General features: G+C 49.6%; 1 protein-coding gene across 2 annotated transcripts in view; it reads left to right on the top strand.

The window, feature by feature from the left end:
• The first annotated feature begins 439 nt into the window (after positions 1-439).
• AGPAT5 (1-acylglycerol-3-phosphate O-acyltransferase 5) overlaps positions 440-20,434 on the top strand; it is a 59,252-nt gene continuing 39,257 nt past the window's right edge. For both annotated transcript variants that reach the window (XM_058667318.1, XM_058667317.1), the window contains exon 1: positions 440-839. In XM_058667318.1, coding sequence (XP_058523301.1) covers positions 621-839 — 219 coding nt within the window. In that variant the 5' untranslated portion in view covers positions 440-620. The remainder of the gene's footprint in view (positions 840-20,434) is intronic.

Raw genomic sequence — 20,434 nt, 5'->3', positions numbered from 1 at the left:
GTGAGCTGTTTGATAGTCAGGACAGGCACACACTTCAGACACCACACACATTCGAGGCCCCTTATTTAAAAAGCAAAGAAGACCCCAGGCAGCCAGGAAGGGTCTGGGTAGGGATGCAAGGGTCTACCTAGCCACGAGGAACTGGCCGCGCGCTCGGGCTGCCTCCTCACAGCGAGGTGGGCCCTGTGCGGCACCGCCAGGAGCCAAGCCCTCTCGGGAGACGCAGGGGGAGCACCCCGGCACCCAGGGGCGCTCGCAGCACCCACAGCCGGCCGGGACGCACCTTCCCGCCGGCTCCGGCCTTTGCCCGGGGCGCACGCGCAGCGCCGCAGCCCGCCCCTGCGCGCCGGCGCCCCAGGCGGCCTTCACCACTCAGGAGGCGCATTACTGGCCCGACGGAGCGGGCACCATGGTGACGGGCGGCCAGTCAGGAGGCGCCTTGTTGCCGCAGAGCCCCGCCCCCGGCAGGGGCCCTCTGCGGACGGGCCGGGGTCATGGGTTGTTGAGGCGCTGCCCAGGAGCCGACCCCGGCGGCTGCGGCGTCCCGGTGGCCAGCGGCCGGCAGCAGCGCCCCGAGGGCGAGCAGAGCGCGCGGCGCCGCGGGCCGCCCACCCGGGAAGATGCTGCTGTCGCTGGTGCTCCATTCGTACTCGATGCGCTACCTGCTGCCGGGTGTCGTGCTGCTGGGCACGGCGCCCACCTACGTGCTGGCCTGGGGGTTCCTGCGGCTGGTGTCCGCCTTGCTGCCCGCACGCTTCTACCAGCGGATGGACGACCGGCTCTACTGCGTCTATCAGAGCATGGTGCTCTTCTTCTTCGAGAACTACACCGGGGTGCAGGTGAGGTCGGCGCGTGCCTGCAGGGCCCGCTGCGGGAACACGTGCCGCGGGCACCCAGGTCCTCGCTGCCCGGGCGGCGGCCCCAGGCCTGCTCGCGGGTCCCCCGGGACGTCCCCGGACAGGCGCAGTCGGGGGCCGTTCTGGGGTCGCCCTTCGGAGCGGCCCGACCGGCTTGGGGGAGTGGGTGGGCTGAGCATGTGCGGCGGTGCAGAGCGGAGATGCTCGCGGCCGTCGGTTTAGGAAGGACGGCGGTCAGAGCCAGGGGAGCTGGGGAGGCGGAGGTCTGCCCTGCTGCTTGCTGCAGACCCCAGGTGCGTTTTCCACCTGCAGATGGAGGGAACAGTGCTTCTCTGCGCCTTCCGTAGCCCCCGGGGGTCTCGGGAGAGGCAGCTGTGCACTGTTGGCCGTTTCTCCCAGAGAGCAGCCTGGCCATGGCTGTTGCGCCCGTCGGCTTCCTCTGCTGGGGAGGGCTGCTGCGGATGGCACAATGCCGCCTTCTCTTTCAGCCTTTCTGTTCTTTCTTTCCACCTAGAGCAGCTGTGTTCGCCCTGTGGCTAGCCAGCTACTGTATTGAGTTTCTGCTTGCGCTACCCAGCGCTCCAGTTGGCGCGTGTTTAAACCAGTATCTTGTCTTTCCCAGCAAAGAAAAAAAAAATAGTGTTTTTTTTTTTAAGATTTATTTGTTTTATTACAAAGTCAGATATACAGAGAGGAGGAGAGACAGAGAGGAAGATCTTCCGTCCCATGATTCACTCCCCAAGTGAGCCACAACGGCCGGTGCTGTGCCGATCCGAAGCCAGGAACCAGGAACCTCTTCCAGGTCTCCCACGCGGGTGCAGGGTCCCAAAGCTTTGGGCCATCCTGGACTGCTTTCCCAGGGCACAAGCAGAGAGCTGGATGGGAAGTGGAGCTGCCGGGACCAGAACCTGCGCCCACATGGATCCTGGGGCGCATTCAAGGCGAGGACTTTAGCCGCGAGGCCACGCCGCCGGGCCCAAAATGAATAAATCTTGAAAAAAAAAAAAAGAAAAAAAAAAGAACCGAGAGCGGGAATTCTTTCAAGATTCTATTATCATTTGAAAGCCGGATATACAGAGGGGAGAGACAGAGAGGAAGATCTTCCATCCAATGTTTCACTCCCCAAGTGAGCCGCAACGGGCCGGTGGGCGCCGATCCGATGCCGGGAACCAGGAACCTCCTCCGGGTCTCCCACGCGGGTGCAGGGCCCCAAAGCTTTGGGCCGTCCTCGACTGCTTTCCCAGGCCACAAGCAGGGAGCTGGATGGGAAGTGGAGCTGCTGGGATTAGAACCGGCGCCCATATGGGATCCCGAGATATTCAAGGCGAGGACTTTAGCTGCTAGGCCACGCCACCGGGCCCCCTGCTCTCGGTTCTTGCATGCAAAGGATCCATGGGTGAGGACCCTCAGGTATAATTCAGTAATTGGTGTGATGTGGATTGCTTGATGATGTTTCTTAGGAATCTGAGAATCAACTGCGCACTGCCCATCAGGTGAGGGGTGCAGGCAGTTAATGAAGAATATAGACATCCCTGCCCCAAGGTTTCTTGTTTCTGCCTTACTGTTACAAAGAGTTGAGCAATTGACAGCAATGTCTTTTTTTTTTTTAAAGATTTATTTTTTTCTATTACAAAGCCAGACACACAGAGAGGAGGAGAGACAGAGAGAAAGATCCTCCGTCCGATGATTCACTCCCCAAGTGAGCCGCAACGGGCCGGTGCGCGCCGATCCAAAGCCGGGAACCAGGAACCAGGAACCTCCCCCGGGTCTCCCACGGGGGCGCAGGGTCCCAATGCATTGGGCCGTCCTCGACTGCTTTCCCAGGCCACAAGCAGGGAGCTGGACAGGAAGTGGAGCCGCCGGGACCAGAACCTGCGCCCATATGGGATCCCGGCGCGTTGAAGACGAGGACTCCAGCCGCTAGGCCACGCCGCCGGACCGACAGCAATGTCTTTTTAATGTGTTCTCTTTCTGATCAGGGGTTCCTGTGTAGACAAGGCTGCCTTGCAATAATTTTGGTTTTGTCTCTTATAATGAATAGAGGGATAAATAGCTATAAACCCAAAAGAAACTTTATTTTTATTTGCTTTTTTAATGTAAAAGAAATTTTTTTTTTTTTTATAAAGATTTATTACAGCCAGATATATACAGAGGAGAGACAGAGAGGAAGATCTTCCGTCCGATGATTCACTCCCCAAGTGAGCCGCAACGGGCCGATGTGCGCCGATCCGAAGCCAGGAACCTGGAACCTCTTCCGGGTCTCCCACGCGGGTGCAGTGTCCCAATGCATTGGGCCGTCCTCGACTGCTTTCCCAGGCCACAAGCAGGGAGCTGGATGGGAAGTGGAGCTGCCGGGATTAGAACCGGCGCCCATATGGGATCCCGGGGCTTTCAAGGCGAGGACTTTAGCCGCTAGGCCACGCCGCCGGGCCCAAGAAATTTTTAATTTTGATGATTTATATAGTTGATCAGGGTGGAAAGGTTCAAGGATTAGGGAAAAGTGGGTGTGATCATTGTTTCCACACTTTCTGTTTCTCCTTCCTGTTTCTGGAGGAAGGGAGGAGGTAAGGGGAGGAGCCACGCCCAGCCTCCCGACCACATGGTACCCGAAATGGGAGACACCCAGTATCTGTGTGGGCCCCATAGGCTGCACCTGCGGGGGCTTCTTCCCAGATGGCTTTGGTATTTCTGAAACGCTCTCCATCCCGCTGAGCCAAGGCCAAGTTACCTCTTCCAGTGTCCACTGGTTGACATCGTCCATCTTAGAGTCGCCATTCACCCAGAGTTTTGCTCTGGTGACCAAGATTTGGCAAACAGTGATAGCAAGAAGCGTTTTTTAAAGTTAATTAATTTATTGTTGTTATTTGAAACTGAAGTTCTTTATTTTATGTACAAGCAGCTAGCGTGATTTCCCAAAGTGTTGATGTCTGGGAGCATTCATTTAGGGAAAATGTCTTAATCCAACTCAGTGTCCCTCCAGATCAGGCCGTGCTGGTTGGAGCACACCGGGCCAGGGCCGGAACCCGGGCAGTCAGGCCGTTCTTCCGGATCAGGCCGTGCTGGGTGGAGCACACTGGGCCAGGGCCGGAACCCGGGCGGTCGGGCCATGCTGGTTGGAGCACACTGGGCCAGGGCCGGAACCCGGGCGGTCGGGCCATGCTGGTTGGAGCACACCGGGCCAGGGCCAGAAACCGGGCAGTGGGGCCGTGCTGGGTGGAGCACACCGGTCCAGGGCCGGAACCCGGGCGGTTGGGCCATGCTGGTTGGAGCACACTGGGCCAGGGCCGGAACCCGGGCGGTCGGGCCATGCTGGTTGGAGCACACTGGGCCAGGGCCAGAACCCAGGCCAAGTCTTTGTGGGGTCTGCTGCAAGGCAAAAGGGCTCAGAGAAACATTGTTATAAGGACATCCTCTCTCCTCAGTTTTTGTCTTTTTCATCATTGATTTTGTCCATTGTGTCTTAAAATTGTATGTATTGTCATTTGTCTAGGTAATTTTTCACTTAAATTGCTTAATTAGCTTGCATTCACAAGGCTGGTGATGATCCCCCAGCCTGTTCTGAATAAAATATAGTGATTTTTTTGGCTCATTTGGAAAGGACACTTTAGTAATTTAACAGTTGTTTGTCTGTTTTTAGAGTTATTTATTTTATTTGAAAGATTTTACACCGAGAGGAGACGAGATTCTCTGTGCCCTAGTTCATTCCTGTGTGGGTGCAGGGGCCCAAGGACCTGGGCCGTCCTCTGCTGCTGTCCCAGCCCAGGCAGAGAGCTGGATTGGAAATGGAGCAGCTGGGACAGGAACCAGTGCCCCAGGCAAGAGGGTTGGCCTGTGCACCGCTGCCCGACCTCAAGGGTGTGTTTTTTTTTTTTAATGAAAGAAGTTTATCATATATTGGAAAAGTTTTTTAAGTGTCATTTTTGTGTCTTAACTCTGGATTTAAGAGCAAATGGTTCCTTGTTGTTGCAGAGTGTTCTGAGTAGAATTTTGTGGAAGAGCAGTCAGCCCGTAAAGTTCATGTTCGGTGCTTGGCCAGTACACCTGCTTCTAAGAAGTTATTTGGATGTTCCATTGGATGCCACGTAACAGCTGCTCCTGTCTGCTCTTACTGCTTTTTCGAATGTATCTCTGAGAGAGGAAAAAATACGAAGCAGTGTTGCTAAAATAATTCATTACAATTTGCTCATCCTTTTTGAGTCTTCCATATCTCATTACTACTGAAACTCCGCTGAGTCCCAGTAGTAAGAATTCTAAAAGTATTGTATGTTTCACTTAAACTGAGGTCCCGCTAAAATTCATCAAGAGTTTCTATTCTTGTATGGGACATTGATTCGGGTAACTGTTGGTTTTTATCTAAGGCCTTACCTGCCCCTTAGTGCCCGAGGGGGACAGGCCTGCTGCCCTGCTGGTGGCTGAGTGGTACCTCCCCTCCCCTTAGTGCCCGAGGGAGACAGGCCTGCTGCCCTGCTGGAGGCTGAGTGGTACCTCCCCTCCCCTTAGTGCCCGAGGGGGACAGGCCTGCTGCCCTGCTGGAGGCTGAGTGGTACCTCCCCTCCCCTTAGTGCCCGAGGGGGACAGGCCTGCTGCCCTGTGGGATGAGACTTCACTTCTGGAGGCTCCCAGAGACTAAGGTTTTAGCTTGTGGTTACAGTATTCTTGTTTATTTATTTTAAATCTATTTCATTTTAAAGGCAGAGAGACAAAGATCCCCCATCAGAAATTTGCTCCCCAGGTTCCCACAACAGCTGGGGCTAGGCCAGGAGCTGGAAATTTTTTTTGTTTTTGAATGAGTTACTGTGGGTGGGGTAGTGTTTCATCTGTCTACTCTGCAGATGGCCACCACGTCCAGGGCTGGGCCAGGCTGGGGGAGTCAGGAGCTGGTCTGAGTGACCCATGCTGGCAGGGGCCCGCGTACGTGGGCCATCTTCTGCTGTTTGCCCAGGCCGTGATCGGGGAGTCTGGCACGGCTGAGCACTGCAGCATGTCTGGCTGTGTTGATGTGTCCTGGGTCTAGGCCAGCTTACTTGGGTCTGACTGCAGGTTCCATGGTTGATAGGAACCTCCTGTCCTATGTCCGTGGGAAGAGAGAGAGCCCCTCTCCCTGTTGTCAGGCTTCTTACGTGCCAAGGGAGGAGACAGTTGCGTGGAGCCACATCCAGAGTCCTGGGGAAGGTCATTTGATTGACAGGTGGGCAAGTAGGATTGCAGCGGGGGGGGGGGGGGATGGGGGTGTGTGGCTTCCAACTGGTGCCCCTGAGCTAGCTGCCCGGCTCCGTCGTTGCTGTCTTGGAGGTTCTGCCCCTCAGTCTGAATGGTTGCTAAAGGGTGCAGATGTAGCACAGTTTTTAACCTAATTCTCGCTGATGAGTGGCGTTGGCCTTGCCTGGCCTGGGATCGAAAGTCTCTCCCTGTGTCAAGTCATGGGTCTGTCCCACAAGTTGGAGAATGTCCAGTCAGTGCTAATGGCTGTGACTCCATCCTGGTCCTTGGTAGCTGACCACTGCCTTCCTGTCCCCAGGCCCTGCCCTTGTCTGAGGTGGGGTGGCATGGCTGGCAGGACAACACTCTGACTTGGGCTACTTCACTCCAGTGTTTGCCTTGTAGTCAATGCCATTGCCTCTTCACTCCATCCCAAGTCACCCTCTCCTCTCATGAGTGTTGTGGCCCATTTCCTTATTTTAGGTTCTTTGGGAATATCCACAGGCTCCAGGCTTAGGAAGTAGATACGTTTTTGGGTGGACCACCATTCAAGTCATTATAATAATACACTCCATAGTTCTGCTTATTCAGTGCTTTGTTATTTCTTAGTTTAACTTTGCCCTATTTCTTTAGATTTTTACAGCAGTTTCACTTTTGATTTCACCATGCTAAAATAAGCATGATTCTGTATGCTGAGGTTAGTTTTAAGCTAATTCCCCAAATCTTTTAGTTTTCTTATAAATTTGCCTTCACATAGCCTTTAAATAGAGTATCTGATTGATTTTTCTCATTTTCTGAGTTAGTCTACATTCTATATAATAACCAGCTTCTTGCTCATGTTGTGATGTTTTTTAATTCTTAATTGATTCTAAAATTACTATTGTGGTAGCATACACCTACGTCACTCCCACACCTGCTGAAGTTCTGAGCGGAGACTTTGTCTTTTGGCTCTGTGAATACATTGGCCTTTGGTTTCGTTTACCACTTAAAAAACCAGAGGGGAGAGGACGGAACTTGAATGTGGAGAGCTTGGAGACTTGAGAGAGCGTGTGTCCATGGTGCGAGGCGATGGTTAGAAGCTGGACAGTTGGAGGAATGCTGAGTGTGCAGTGGTCAGCACATGGCCAGAGGGGGAGGCGATTTTGCTGCTCTAATCTCTAGTTGAGGTGAAAGTGGAGTTTTCCTGGCTTTGTCCTAGAGTTCTATATGTACTCCAGAGATTGAGATGGTTGCTTAGCATGTTTTGTGAAGTTGATGAAAGTTAAGGTCCCAAAAGGACAAATATCATGTTTTCTCTGATATAAGATAGCATTCATGCAGAGTATAAAATAAATAGATATACAGATAAGCATATATACACACACACTTTTTTTTTTCTTAGATGAACTGTACAATGGAGACTAGCGTACCTGGAAGTAAAGATGGGTCTCAGCACACGTCTGTACTCCCAGGTTCGAGTTCACGATGAAACATTTCAGTAGACCTTGGCAGTATGGTAGTAGATTTTCTATCTCTGTTTATACCTAGAGTGCCATGATGCAATTAAATAGCAGAAAGTTAAACTTTACTAATGGACTGTGTTGCTGTGATACTAGGGGGATATAGCGGAGGGAGGAATCCCTATACCTGCAAAACTGTATCATGGAACATAATAATAAAAATTTCAGAGAGTTAATGAAGTTTTTAAAATGTTAGAATTCTCTTCATTTCTGCCTTTAAACAATATTTGTGATGGGCACGGCACAATGGCTCTGTTGGCTAATCCTCCTCCCTTTACGAGTGCCAGAATCCTGTATGGGTCCTAGTTTGTGTCTTGGCTATTCCATGTCCCTTCCAGCTCCCTGCTTGTGGCCTAGGAAAGCAGTCAAGGACAGCCCAAAGCCTTGGGACCCTGCACCTGCATGGGAGACCAGGAAGAGGCTCCTGGCTTTTGGCTTCAGATCGGCTGCTATTCTGCCATTGTGGCCACTTGGGATGTGAGCCAGTGGCTGAAAGATCTTTCTCTCTGTCTCTACTTCTCTGTAAATCTGCCTTTCTAGTAAAAAAAAAAAAAAAAGTCTTTTTAAAAATACATTTATCTGTGAGGCAGAGAGAGAGAAAGCGCGCATCATCTGACAGTTCACTCACCAAATGCCTAAAACGATCAGGGCTGGGCCAGGCTGAATCTGGGAGCACAAAGTGAGACCACATTGCCCGTTTGGCTGGCATCAGCCCAGTTCCTCCAGATGTCACCTGCCTCCCAGGCATCAGTCGGTTTCTTGAGCCGTCACCTGCCTCCCAGGTGTGAACCCAGTTCCTGGAGCCGTCACCTGCCTCCCAGGTGTGAACCCAGATCCTGGAGCCGTCACCTGCCTCCCAGGCGTGAACCCAGATCCTGGAGCCGTCACCTGCCTCCCAGGCGTGAACCCAGTTTCTGGAGCCGTCACCTGCCTCCCAGGCGTGAACCCAGTTCCTTGAGCCTGCCTCCCAGGTCTTGGTCAGTAGGAAGCTGGAATTAGGAGCTGGGATGTAGGATCAAACCGGGGTACTCCAACATACTACAAGGACTTCTCAGCCAACACCTTAACCACAAGCCTAAATACCTACCTTTTAAAAAAATTTTGTCTACATAGTTGAGAAGGATGCATACTCATGTGGAGAGAGAGGAGAGGATTTAGGCAAGGAGGCAGGTGGGTGGGAAAAAATGTTTCCAATTTCGTTTTCTCTCTGGTATCCCTCTGAGGGGAATGGAGGGGTGCTCCTTGCTGCCAGACCACATCACCTGCGGATGGGGAACAGCCACCTGATGTCATCTTAGAGACCTCAGTGTGGGGAAGAATGTTTTGAGAATGTTGCTTGAGTGGTTTTGATAGTTGGAGAAGCTGTTGATTTCGTTGTTCCAGGGTGGAGAAAATTTTTCCAAGGTCCATTGGTTGAAAGTCCCTCTTAGTGCCTCCACACACCTGGACACCTGCCGCCAAAGCTAGGCCATAGAGTTGTCCAACCTGCTCTGCTTTCCATCCAGTGTTGATACTTGACGTCCTCTGCTGGCCTAGGTGATCTGGCGCTGGACCAGATATGTGCCTCTGGGCATGCTATCTACTGCCCAGGCACCAGCAACTGAGACTTCCCCTGTGGCCAGAATCTGAGTCCAACAGTCCTACTGGGGAGTTCCCCCAAGAAACCTTGCATGGAATGAGCCCAGATCCAGCTCCTGTGTGCCCCAGCCAATGCAGGTCCCATTCAGTCCTACACCCTCATCAGCCTGTGCACGCACCCACACACTGGTGCACATGGCTGCCGGGCCAGCTCTGCCCCAGGCTCACCTCCCATGTGAACTGACGGGTGCTGCAGGACAGCCCAGTCCAGCCTGCTGCAAACCTGTTCCTCACGGACACTAACGGGAACTGCAGCCTAGTTAGTGTGACCTCCAGTAACCCCAGCCAGGCCCACCCCCAGCCCTGGTTCCTGTGTGTGCCTGCATGGATACGAGACTAGTCCAGCCCCTGCTCATCCCATTTGATTGTCACACACACCCATGGCAGCTTAGCTTAGCCCAACCCGCCCCTGACCTGGCCCACATGTGTGACACTGGGTGCTGCCTTGTCCAGCCTGGCCTGCTAGGCTGCTTTCCGAGGAACACACATGAAGAAAAATGGCAAGATACTTGCCCTTCTGGATGCCATTTTCTAGTAGGGACGACAACGGTGAACAAGAGAAGCCTCATGAAGTTAGTTAGCCCAGTGAGTAGAGGTGGGTGGCTTGAAAAGATCTGAGCAGATGACATTTGTGTGGCTTGGAAGGGCCGGTTCTCAGACGGTGCTTGGTGGGGGGGTGACATCAGGGTAGTGGGATGAGTGCATGTTGGCCGAGAGAGTGAGAATTCCAGGTCTGTTTGGAGACTGATGAACTGTAGCCGTGCAGAGAACAGAAACAAGTGGGAAGCGTAGCCAACTCAGCGCTGTGCTAAGTCCTGCCGTGTGCAATTGTTCTGCCACGTAAATGGCTTTGTTCTTGCAAGTTAGATACCATCCTTTACCTTTCACAGGTGAGGAGACAGAGGCACACGAGGATGACGACAGCTGTAGCAGTGAAGCCAGGGCGTCTAAGGCAGTTGAGTGTCGGTGTTCATTTGCGGAGGGTGCTCTGCCAGGTGATACGGTTATATTGGATGAAAGGAGATCTTTGCTCCCCAGTTGTTCATGCTAAAAAGCATTGGACAGCTTCGAAATGAAAGCTGTATGTTTATTAGATTTGTGATACAGAAGTAAAGCAACTCTTTGAACTAACTCCACTTGATTATTCCAGAAAATTCTGTTGTTAGGGACCACTTTGGATCTTTACTTCCTGCATAGTCTGTTTAGGAGAAAGAGATCCTCAACTGATAACAGAAAAAAATACAAAAATGTGGGAGCTTGGCATTCCAGGTTCCTGATCCCTGCCCTGGCCGACTTTTCTTTAGCTGGTGTCACTCTCCCCCAGCCCCTGCTGCCCTGCTTCCCAGTGTCTTCTCGTGAGCCCGCCTGTGGAGTGCTCAGTGCTCACCAGTCCAAGTCAGACCCAGCTGGTGCGCATGTGTTGTGGCCTGGTCCATGCCGGTATCGGGGCTGCTGTTCCCTAACATTAACCATGAACACGTTACGGTGCGAGTGCAGCCTCTACAGATTGCAGCCTCTTACAAAAGGCAATAAAGGGAAGGATGAATGACTTTTCTGCCTTTTAGCAAAGCAGAAGACTCAGTTTGTGCAAATTAGGATCAATCTCTTTAAAAAAAAATTTATTTGAAAAGCAGATCTGCAGAGGGCAAGACGGAGAATAGAGACGCTTCAAATGGCTGCAGTATCTGGGGCCGATCAGGCCGAAGCCAGGAGCGTCTTCCTCTCCCCATGTGGGTGCAGAGGCCCTAGCTCCCGGGTCATCTGCTGCTGCCTTCCCAGGTGCATTAGCTGGGTGGTGTGGATTGGAAGTGGAGCAGCCAGGACTTGAACTTGCATTCATGTGGGATGCTAGTTTTATGGGCAGTGATTTTACTCAGTGTGCATAATGCCCCTGAATCTCACTTTGAAGTAGAGGGGATTCTTGAATGAAATGACTTAACTATTTGATGAGATTTAGTTTAAAAGGATCTATAGATTTAGTGGTTCCAACTCATTTCTTAAAAAAAAAAAATAGGGCCCGGCATGGTGGCCTAGCAGATAAACTCCTCGCCTTGAATGCATTGGGAGCCCATATGGGCTCCAGTTCTAATCCCAGCAGCCCCGCTTCCCATCCAGCTCCCTGCTTGTGGCCTGGGAAAGCAGTTGAGGACAGCCCAAAGTCTTAGGACCCTGCACCTGCGTGGGAGACCTGGAGGAAGCTCCTGACTCCTGGCTTCAGATCAGTGCAGCTCCAGGCATTGCGCTCACTTGGGGAGTGAATCAATGGACAGACAATCTTCCTCTCTGTCTCCTCCTCTCTGTATATCTGAGTGTCCAATAAAAAAATATTTAAAAAAAAGAAAGTCTTTTTTTTTAATTGAAAAGGCAGATCTACAGAGAGAAGGAGAGACAGAGAAAAAGCTCTTCCGTCTGCTGGTTCACTGTCCAAGTGGCCGCAGTGGCTGCAGCTGAGCCGATCTGGAGCCAGGAGCCTCCTCTGACCCTTCCAAGTGAGTGTAGGGTCCCAAGGCTCTGGGCCGCCCTCTACTGCTTTCCCAGGGACCTGGATGGGAAGTGGAACAGCCAGGACATGAAGCTTCACCCATATGGGATCCTGGTAGGTGCAAGCCAAGGGCTTAGCTACTAGGCCATCGTGCCAAGCACACTAACTTGTTCTTTAAGTAAAGGAGAAGGAACATGAACAGTACCCTGAGGAGTGAGACAGGATGAGTAATGTCAAAGGTGTCGTGTGAGGAATGTTCCAGGGCAGCTGTGCAAGCAGGACAGCTTTGAGGCCGGTACCTTTGGTCACTTTACAACCTGTGCACTTCCCTCTGTTTCCCTTGGTTGTCTGTAGGTAATGGCAGTGACAACCCCAGATAATAAAGTGTTGTGTGTGCCTTGTAGAGGGCTGATGTGTGATATTTGGGAGATGGCTACCCTGTTCTGTCTCAGGATGAGCTTTCTAGAGCGAGGACAGAGGAGTGGGGGTGACAGCTCCTGAGGAGGAAGTTGTAGGGTTCAGCCACGGGTTGGTGTGGGCTGCATCGCAGGTGCCAGCGCCTCAGGCTGACGGAAATCTCCACCCTGAAATAAGACCTCGGTCACCACTGCACAAAGGTAGCAAGCACAGGGGCCAATCCTGATGCTCAGTGAGATAAACTATCTTTTGTTGTGTGTATGTGTCTATGTGTGTGACTGCCAGGCCTTTGTGCACTCATGTACTGCTTTGCACCTGTTAATTTGCAGTACTGTAATAAAAATACTGTGAGTTTTTTTGTTTTTTGTTTTTTTTTTTTTTTAGTTTTTCTCTTGAGTTTCTTATATTCGGAGTTTAAAAATTATGCAAACCTGTAATGTAGGGGAAGCCTTTTCCTTTGACTTTTTCATCTAGAATTTTTATAGAAACTAGTTTTGTCGCAATCAGAAACATTTTGAGATTTGCATATGAGAAACTGGGTATAATACTTACACCTTTGCCATTTTGTGTGTCAGCTTGATTAAGTTGACATTTCAAGGTCAATATTCATGTACTTAAATGGAGTTATTTCTTAGTCAGCGTTTTGAAGACTCAATAAGATAGTTTGCAGAACTGCTTAGGTCCATGATTGGTCCATTCTGCTTGTGCCGAATGACATCTGTGTTGGGACAGGGTGGTGACATGTGCGGCACAAGCCGTGCTGTGTGACCTCCAAGACTTGGTTGAATATGGTAAGGTTGATTTAATTTTTGTATTTTGGTTATTAGGCAAATGACTGCTTATTATTTTGGTTTTGTTTATTTATTTTGGTTTTGTGACTTAGCTGGTCAATGGAATGTTTCAGTGGCCAGAAGAGGACCATCGTTTTTGTGCATTTTCTGTGGAGAACTTGTACTTGTTGACTAGCAGTCGGTCAGGCGTCACCTAACAATGGAGAAGTTGAGAAATGTGTAGGTGTGTGATTTTGTCTTTTTGGGATCATCATCACCTGCATTTAAGCAGGTCCGTGTGGTTTAGGTCAGTTACTGATGCAATCCAGAGAGACAGCACACATTCACAGTAAACTGTTCCTGTGAGTAAAGGGACGCACGGTGCTGCAGGAGCAGTTGTTTGTTGTCATGCTCCGGTATTACGTACTGTGCGGAAAAGCGCTTTCCTTGTGTACCAGGCAGCACGCTGGGTGACTTAAACAAGCACCACCCCACACGAAGGTGCTGTCCTGCGTTGTGGCATCGCCCCACGATGGCATGATGCTGAGGTCACTAGGCCATGGGCGTTTTCTGCTTTGTTGTTCTGTGATGGGACTGCTTGTGTATGTGATGTGGTCTCTCACCAAACAGCTGTTACGTGGCTCTGCCTTTCATGACATAGGTTTAAAGGTTTTGTTTCAAACGATCTTAAACATAGTTTAAGCATAAATTGTATATATAATTCTTAGTGAAATTCTGTGTAACTGTATTTCTGTGTAATCAGAGACTGTGGGGATAATGGTGAACAGACAAGGCAGTCATTTCTTTTTTCATTCTGTTAGTCACTGAAGACTTGAATGACAGTGCACGTTAGTGGATAGAAACCCTGACAGACCAGTTCCAGGCGTTACGTGAGATCATCTGCATAGTCTCTGTGTTTCACCAGAACCCCCTGAGAAATGGGATTGTACTCCACAGAGAGAGGCTGCAGGCTTTCCTTCATGTTCTCCTGATAGGGCGATGGACTGCTGTTAAAAGTCAAATGCTTTTTTTTTTTTAAGATTTATTTTATTTTTATTACCAAGTCAGATATACTGAGAGGAGGAGAGATAGAGAGGAAGTGGAGCTGCCGGGATTAGAACCAGCGGCCATATGGGATCAAGGCGAGGACCTTAGCCACTAGGCCACGCTGCCGAGCCCAAGTCAAATGCTTTTAATTTGTTCGTAGCAGTTACAGAAGGAGAGGAGTGGACGGACCTGCACTCTGTTGGTTTGCTTCTCCGCTGCAGTGCTAGGCCAGGTCAAACCCAGATAGCAGAGCTCTTCCAGGTCTCCTGTGGGTGGCAGGGATTCTAACACTTGCCTGCTGCTGCTTTTCTCTGCTTGTTCGCAGGGAACCGGATCAGAAGTGGACCAGCCAGGACAGGAGTGGGTGCCTGCATGGGATGGCAGTGCTGCAGACAGCCACTTTACCCTCTGTAATGCCAACTCCTGAAATTCAAGTCTTAATTCAAATCTGACACTTTGAAACCTATGCTGTTAGTGACTTAACATCACAGTGCAGAGAAGAGAAGCTAAGGGGTGGGATTGGGGTAGGGTGGGATGAGCTCCTCGCCAGTGGCTTCCATTGTGCTCCTCAGCCCCCAACACCATGCAAGCCCCATGGTGGGGGCGTGCATTTCCCCGGGAATGGAGTCGGGGGGCAAATTGGAATGTAGTGCACCGAGGCTTGTTTGTCATGTGTGCAGTGACGTCTGGGGGCTTCCACAGACCAGGCCGCTGCACATGCAGGTGATCCAGGGGGTTGCAATGGGCTGGATCAGAGGGAGGAATATGAGGGCCTTCCTGGGTTAGGCCAAGGCGTGTGCAATACAGATAATGCTGGGGGTGCACCAGGTAGGCTAGGCTCAATGTGCCAATGGCACTTGGTCTAATAAGGGATTTTGGGGACCCCACTGTTAAGTAGAAGCTGCCTGTGCAAGTGAGAGCTGTGGCTGGGTACAGGCGGGCCGAGCTGTGCAAGGACACAGCATGAGCAAGACTGGAGGTAGGTTGGCTAGGCTAGAGTCAGGAGAGTCACCCAGGGAATGTGCCATGCCAGGGCTGGGCTGCAGCACCTGCTGGCATGTGTAGGAAGCAGGGTTGGAGGTATGCCTGTAAGGAATCTCTGGGGACTCCCCTGTGAGGCTGCAGTACCTGCTGGTATGTGCAAGAGCCAGGGCTGAGGGCTGTCTGGGTTGCACTAGGTTGTAGCACCCACTGATGGGAACTCGGACAGCGAGTGCAGTGTTGGGGCAGGCCAACTGAGGTCACATGTGAGAACTAGGACTGGGGTGGTCCTGGGGGGGCATCTTTGAGGATATCCCTGTGAGGCTGTGGTACGGGCCTGTGTGCCCAAGAGCAGGAGGTCTGGGTTGGGATGGGCTAGGTTGCTGGTGGGATGTGGGCCAGCTGACTGACTTAATAAGCTAAGAGAAAATTATTCTTTTTCTCTGAAGAGATTTGGGTGAATTTTTTTTTAATGAATCTAAAACTATTCTGAAAAAAAGTACAGTGGGTCCTGGCGCAGTAGCCTAGTGCCTAAAGCCCTTGCCTTGCACGTACCAGGATCTCATAGGGTGCTGATTCTAATCCCAGCGGCTCCACTTCCTATCCAGCTCCCTGGGAAAGCCCAAAGCCTTGGGACCCTGCACCAACATGGGAGACCTGGAAGAGGCTCCTGCCTCCTGACTTCAGATCCGCTCAGCTCTGGCTGTTGCAGCTGCTTGGGGAGTGAATCAGCTGACAGAAGATCTTCCTCTCTGTCTCTCTATATATCTGACTTTCCAATAAAAATTTTCAAAAGATTTTTTTTAAAGTACAGTGACTAAGCTTATATAAAGAAAGAATTATGAAAAATGGAAACAGAAAGGTTTTTGTGTGCATGTATCTTGTTTTGAAGGAAAAAGCTATGAAACTGATGTTATGGAGTGACAGATGTAATTGGTGTGAGCCCTAGAAGGATAATGGACAAATGGATACTTTTAAAAGTCACTGGTGTGTTTTTAATATTTTATTCATGAGCATTCTGAAGTATCTTTACACTGAGAGTGAGCTATAGCTTTGCCTACTTGAGTATAAAATTGCAGACAGAATGATTCAGTAAACATCTGTTAAAGTCATCTGGGCACCAGGCTGTGCAGGTGGGAAGTCCCTGCCAAGGAGAGCTACTAGGCCAGAGGGGAATACGGCGTGGCAGGGAGCATGCTCTGTCATTGGTGTGTGCTTTTATTTTTCTTCCCAAATTAATAATATATTTATTTTCTACACTGTGTTCAAGATATTCTAGTGTGAAATATCTACCATAATCAGTAGAAAACAAAGTACTAACAAAATGTGTTCTTTCTTACATCTTCAAAATAGAACATCCCATTTGCACTAGCAAATGAAAATTTAGCTGCTTAATAACCACCTGTGATTTGCAGTTACCTTATTGGAATATGCGGCCTTCCTCGGTGCTCAATTCCCGTCTCTCTGTTCTGACTCTTGTACCTTCATTCCTTGTTTACTGTTGTTGTTAAATATTTATTTTGAGTTTTATGGTACAATGTCATAGAGACTGGGTTTCCCCCCCCCCCCAAACTCCCACTCCCTGACAAATTTTCCCTGCGTTGCGACAGTAGTATAGTCCTTCACAAGGAGTCATGATCCCATCAGTGTACCCCAACACTGCTGGTACAATATCAGGCAGGCATTGGTGTTTAGATAGGAGGGTCACCAGGGCATGGTGCAGAGGTGGGCGTCAGTACTCAGGGTCTGGATTGGAAGGTGGAAAAGGTTCAGTGTGAAGCCATGAGTTCTGAGGAAGAGGCGATGTGGTGGCTCGACCCGCTGATCCTCTGTCTGCAAACACTAGCATCCGAAGTGGGTGCAGGTTTCTGTCCCAGCTGCTCCGCTTCCCATCCAGCTCAGCTCCCTGCCTGTGGCCTGGGGAAGCAATCAGCCTTGGGACCCTGCACCTACATGGGAGGCCTGAAGGGTGCTCCTGGCTCCTAATTTTGGATCAGCGCAGCTCTGGGCATAGTTCCCCTTTGGGGAGTGAACCAGTGACCGAAGGATCTTTGTCTCTGTCTCTCCTTTTTGTAAGTCTGCATTTCCAATAAAAGAAATACTTTAAAAAATACATACAAGGAAAAACTGATTTAGAGATTATTATAGTGAGGTAATACAGGAAGATTTATATAGCAATTGCACAATGATTTAATAATGTGTATGCCTGGATATTTTGTAACTTTTTAAGAACTTCTTAAAAAATTTCAGGTATTTTGAAATCCTATATTCTTAAGTGAAAATTTTTCTTCCTTTCCATATTAGTGAACTTAATACTAGATCAATAGATATCTTCATCTAGAGGAACTCTATAGTGGAGACTAGCATACCAAGAAGTGAAGATACATTGCAGTATGCGTCTCTACTCCTGAATCAAGGATGGATTCCCAATGAAACTGTTAAATGTATCTTGACAATAGGATACTGGGCTTTATACCACTGTCTCTGTATCAAGACACACTTAAATAGAAGAATGATGGACATGTGACTGTTGAAGAAAGGTGCTATTGTGAAAATATAGAGGAATTCAGTGGGGGCTAGAGGAGAATGGGGAATGTGGTAGAAGAAATCCTTGAACCATCAGAACTATATCATGAAAAATTTTAAAAAAATTTAAATCGAATAACTTTTCAGTGAGTGGAAGAAATTTGAGAAATTTTAGAGTGAAGTGTGTCGCCGCCGCCCAGCAGCGGCTACACTAAAACGCTGAGTCATTTTCTTGAGGGTCTGGGAAAAGCTGGAACTGCATCTGGACGCTTCACTGCCTAAAGCGGCTCCATTTAAAACCTTCTCTCCGTCCTGCTTCTGTCCCTATTGGTCTAAGCTTCCCTCCCTGCTTCTCTCCGCCACCCTTCCTCCCGCCTGTCCTCCTCCCTCGTCCTGTCTTCCTCCGTCCGTCCATCTGTTGTAGTTGTCCCAGTCCGTCCGTCTGTTGTCATTGTCTAGCTTTTACCGGCTGCTTTTATATCGTTCTCCACCAATCACTTCTCCCCGTGGGTCCACTTGGCGCTATGTGATAGGCCAGTAGCAATGACATAATCACAGCGAGGGCATCAGCCTATCCCTGTGACTTCCTGTTCACCTGCTGGTGAGACCAACTCCACCTCCTGGCCCTGGGCCAGTCGCCATCTTGCGCTGGCCCCTCCCAATCCCAGGTGCGGCTTTAGCATCCCACTCCCCACAGAAGTGTGTGTGTGTTTATACTTGGAACATTGGAAGTAAAAAACCCTAAAAACTGTGCACTTATCAGTGGAAACTTTGTAAAATGTATCCCTTCTTTGGTTAAGCAGTGCCTATCTAAAGTATTTATAAAAAGATTTGCAGTTCATCATCCGCATTGCTTTCAGATTTTATTAGTTTTTTTTAAGATTTATTTATTTTTATTGGAAAGGCAGATACACAGAGAGAAGGATCTTCGTTTGCTGTTTCACTCCTGATGGAGCTGAGCCGGTTTAAAGTCTGGAGCCTCTGGTTCTGCCAGGCCGGTACAGGGTCTCAAGGCTTTGGACTGTTCTCTGCTGCTTTCCCAGGCTACGAAAGTGGAGCGTCCAGGACACAAACTGGTTATTGGATGCCGCCAGATGCCAGGCGAGGTCTTTAGCTGCTAGGCCGCTGTGCCCATCCCCAGACTTTACGGCGTTATAATGTGAAGAGTGGCTTTGTGTTCTTATTTCTACTGAAATTCAAGAGTTGTGGTTTGATGTCTGTCATCCAGATACCTGCTTGAGATGCTAACACATGGTTTGGCAGGAGCTTGTCTGCTTTGCATTTCAGTTGGAAATAGCGTTTATTGGGTATATAGCAGTTTATCATCTCTTCAAGGGTTACATGAGGTTTTCCGGTCCTACCCCTTTTGTACCTGTAAGAGAACTCATGGGTGAACTGCCTTTTCCTCGGCCCAGTGGATCAGGTGAATTCGTTGCTTAGACTTTCTCTTGCTAGCACTGGAGATGTATTTTCACATGCTGAGTAAATTTAACTTTGTTGTTGAACTAATTCAAATGAAATAGTGAGATACTAGTTTAGAAGCCATTGAGGTGGTGAGGAAAATTAGTCTTCTGGGGGTTGCAGAGCTGGCATTTAACTCAATGTGAGTACTTTGTGGCATTAATGGGTCAACTGAGCTCCTTTTGCACTGTATAAATCCTTAACGAAACTTCAGAGACAATTCACTGGGAGAAGTGAGGATATCTACTATGAATGACTTTCTTTTCATTTGTAAGATTTATTGATTTATTTGAAAAGCTGAGATAGGGGCAGAAAAAGGTCTTCCATTCACTGGTCCCAGATGGCCGTGACAACCAGCACTGGGCCAGGCTGAAGCCAGGGGCTGCTTTGGGATCTCCCACTTGGGTAGCAGGGGCCCAAACACTTGGGCCATCTTTCGCTGCTTTTCCCAGGGCATTAGCAGGGAGCTGGATTGCAAGTGGAAGAGCTGGGAAATACGGCATGCCCATGTGGGATGCTAGCACTGCAGCCGGTAGCTTCCCCTGCTGCCCCGTGATGCTGGCCTGTAGGTGTCCAGTCTTCTGAAGAAGATGTCGCTGTTACTCTGGTCTTTGGAGAAGGAACTTGGTGGTCTTTGCTTTCGCTTACATGCTGCTGGTGCCTGTGTGTGTACGGACTGCTCACTGCTGGAAATTGTCTTCTCGTGGCGTTAATGATTGTGTTTAATCTGTGCTTTTCTGTCCCTTTTTGCCATGCTTATTTTTATCTTAAAATGAGATATGGCTTTATAAAACACAGAATTTGCAGTGCTATATTTTCTTTGATTGACACTATAATTTTTGTAAAAACAAAATGCCTTTTCACGACTTTTTTAAAACCGTGTACCTCCAGGGCTGCTTCCTGGCAGTAGCGTAGCTGAGCCTGCGTCAGTCAGTCTCTCAGCTGGCTCGTGTGGCTGCTCTCTTCAGCTTGGGAGCCTGTCCAGAAGTGTTAGTTCCAGGCACTCCGCCGTGTCTGCAGTGCTGTGAACTCGGTGTGGCCTCAGTGCTGGGCAGGGGCGAGCTCCTTGGTGAGAGCTGGGCTTTTCATAAGCAGTCCAGTTATAACCCTGTACCAGTCAGGCTTGGAGTTATTAATTTATATCATAAATAACTTTACTAATAAAAATCATTATACATATATTTTAACACACAGTGTACACAACATTTTCCACTTTCTAAGGAAGAGAACTTTGAATCCCTGGCCTCCGTTACTTCATATCTCCTGGCTGTATTTATGTGGACGATTTTGAGTTAATGTCCTTTTCTCTCTTAGTGTCATGACTAAAAGATAATCCTGTGAATAAGAAAAATGTAAAAATCCTTGGCTAGTTTATAATCTGCACAATTTGAGATGACACAGCACAGAAACAGAATGTCCTGGAAGAGCTACCACCATAAGCAGTCACTCCCTCGGAGTCTTTATTATTTTACCCCCCATTCTTTCACTAAATGTGAACGGTCGCAGACGCTGCTGCAGTGGAGAGACTGCTGAACGCCTGCCTAGCCACCGTCCAGT

This window comes from Ochotona princeps, chromosome 7 (genome assembly GCF_030435755.1).
Source record: "Ochotona princeps isolate mOchPri1 chromosome 7, mOchPri1.hap1, whole genome shotgun sequence".
NCBI classification, from domain to species: Eukaryota; Metazoa; Chordata; class Mammalia; order Lagomorpha; family Ochotonidae; genus Ochotona; species Ochotona princeps.
The sequence above is the reverse complement of the archived record's forward strand: the minus strand, read 5'-3'. Positions and strand labels throughout refer to the sequence as shown.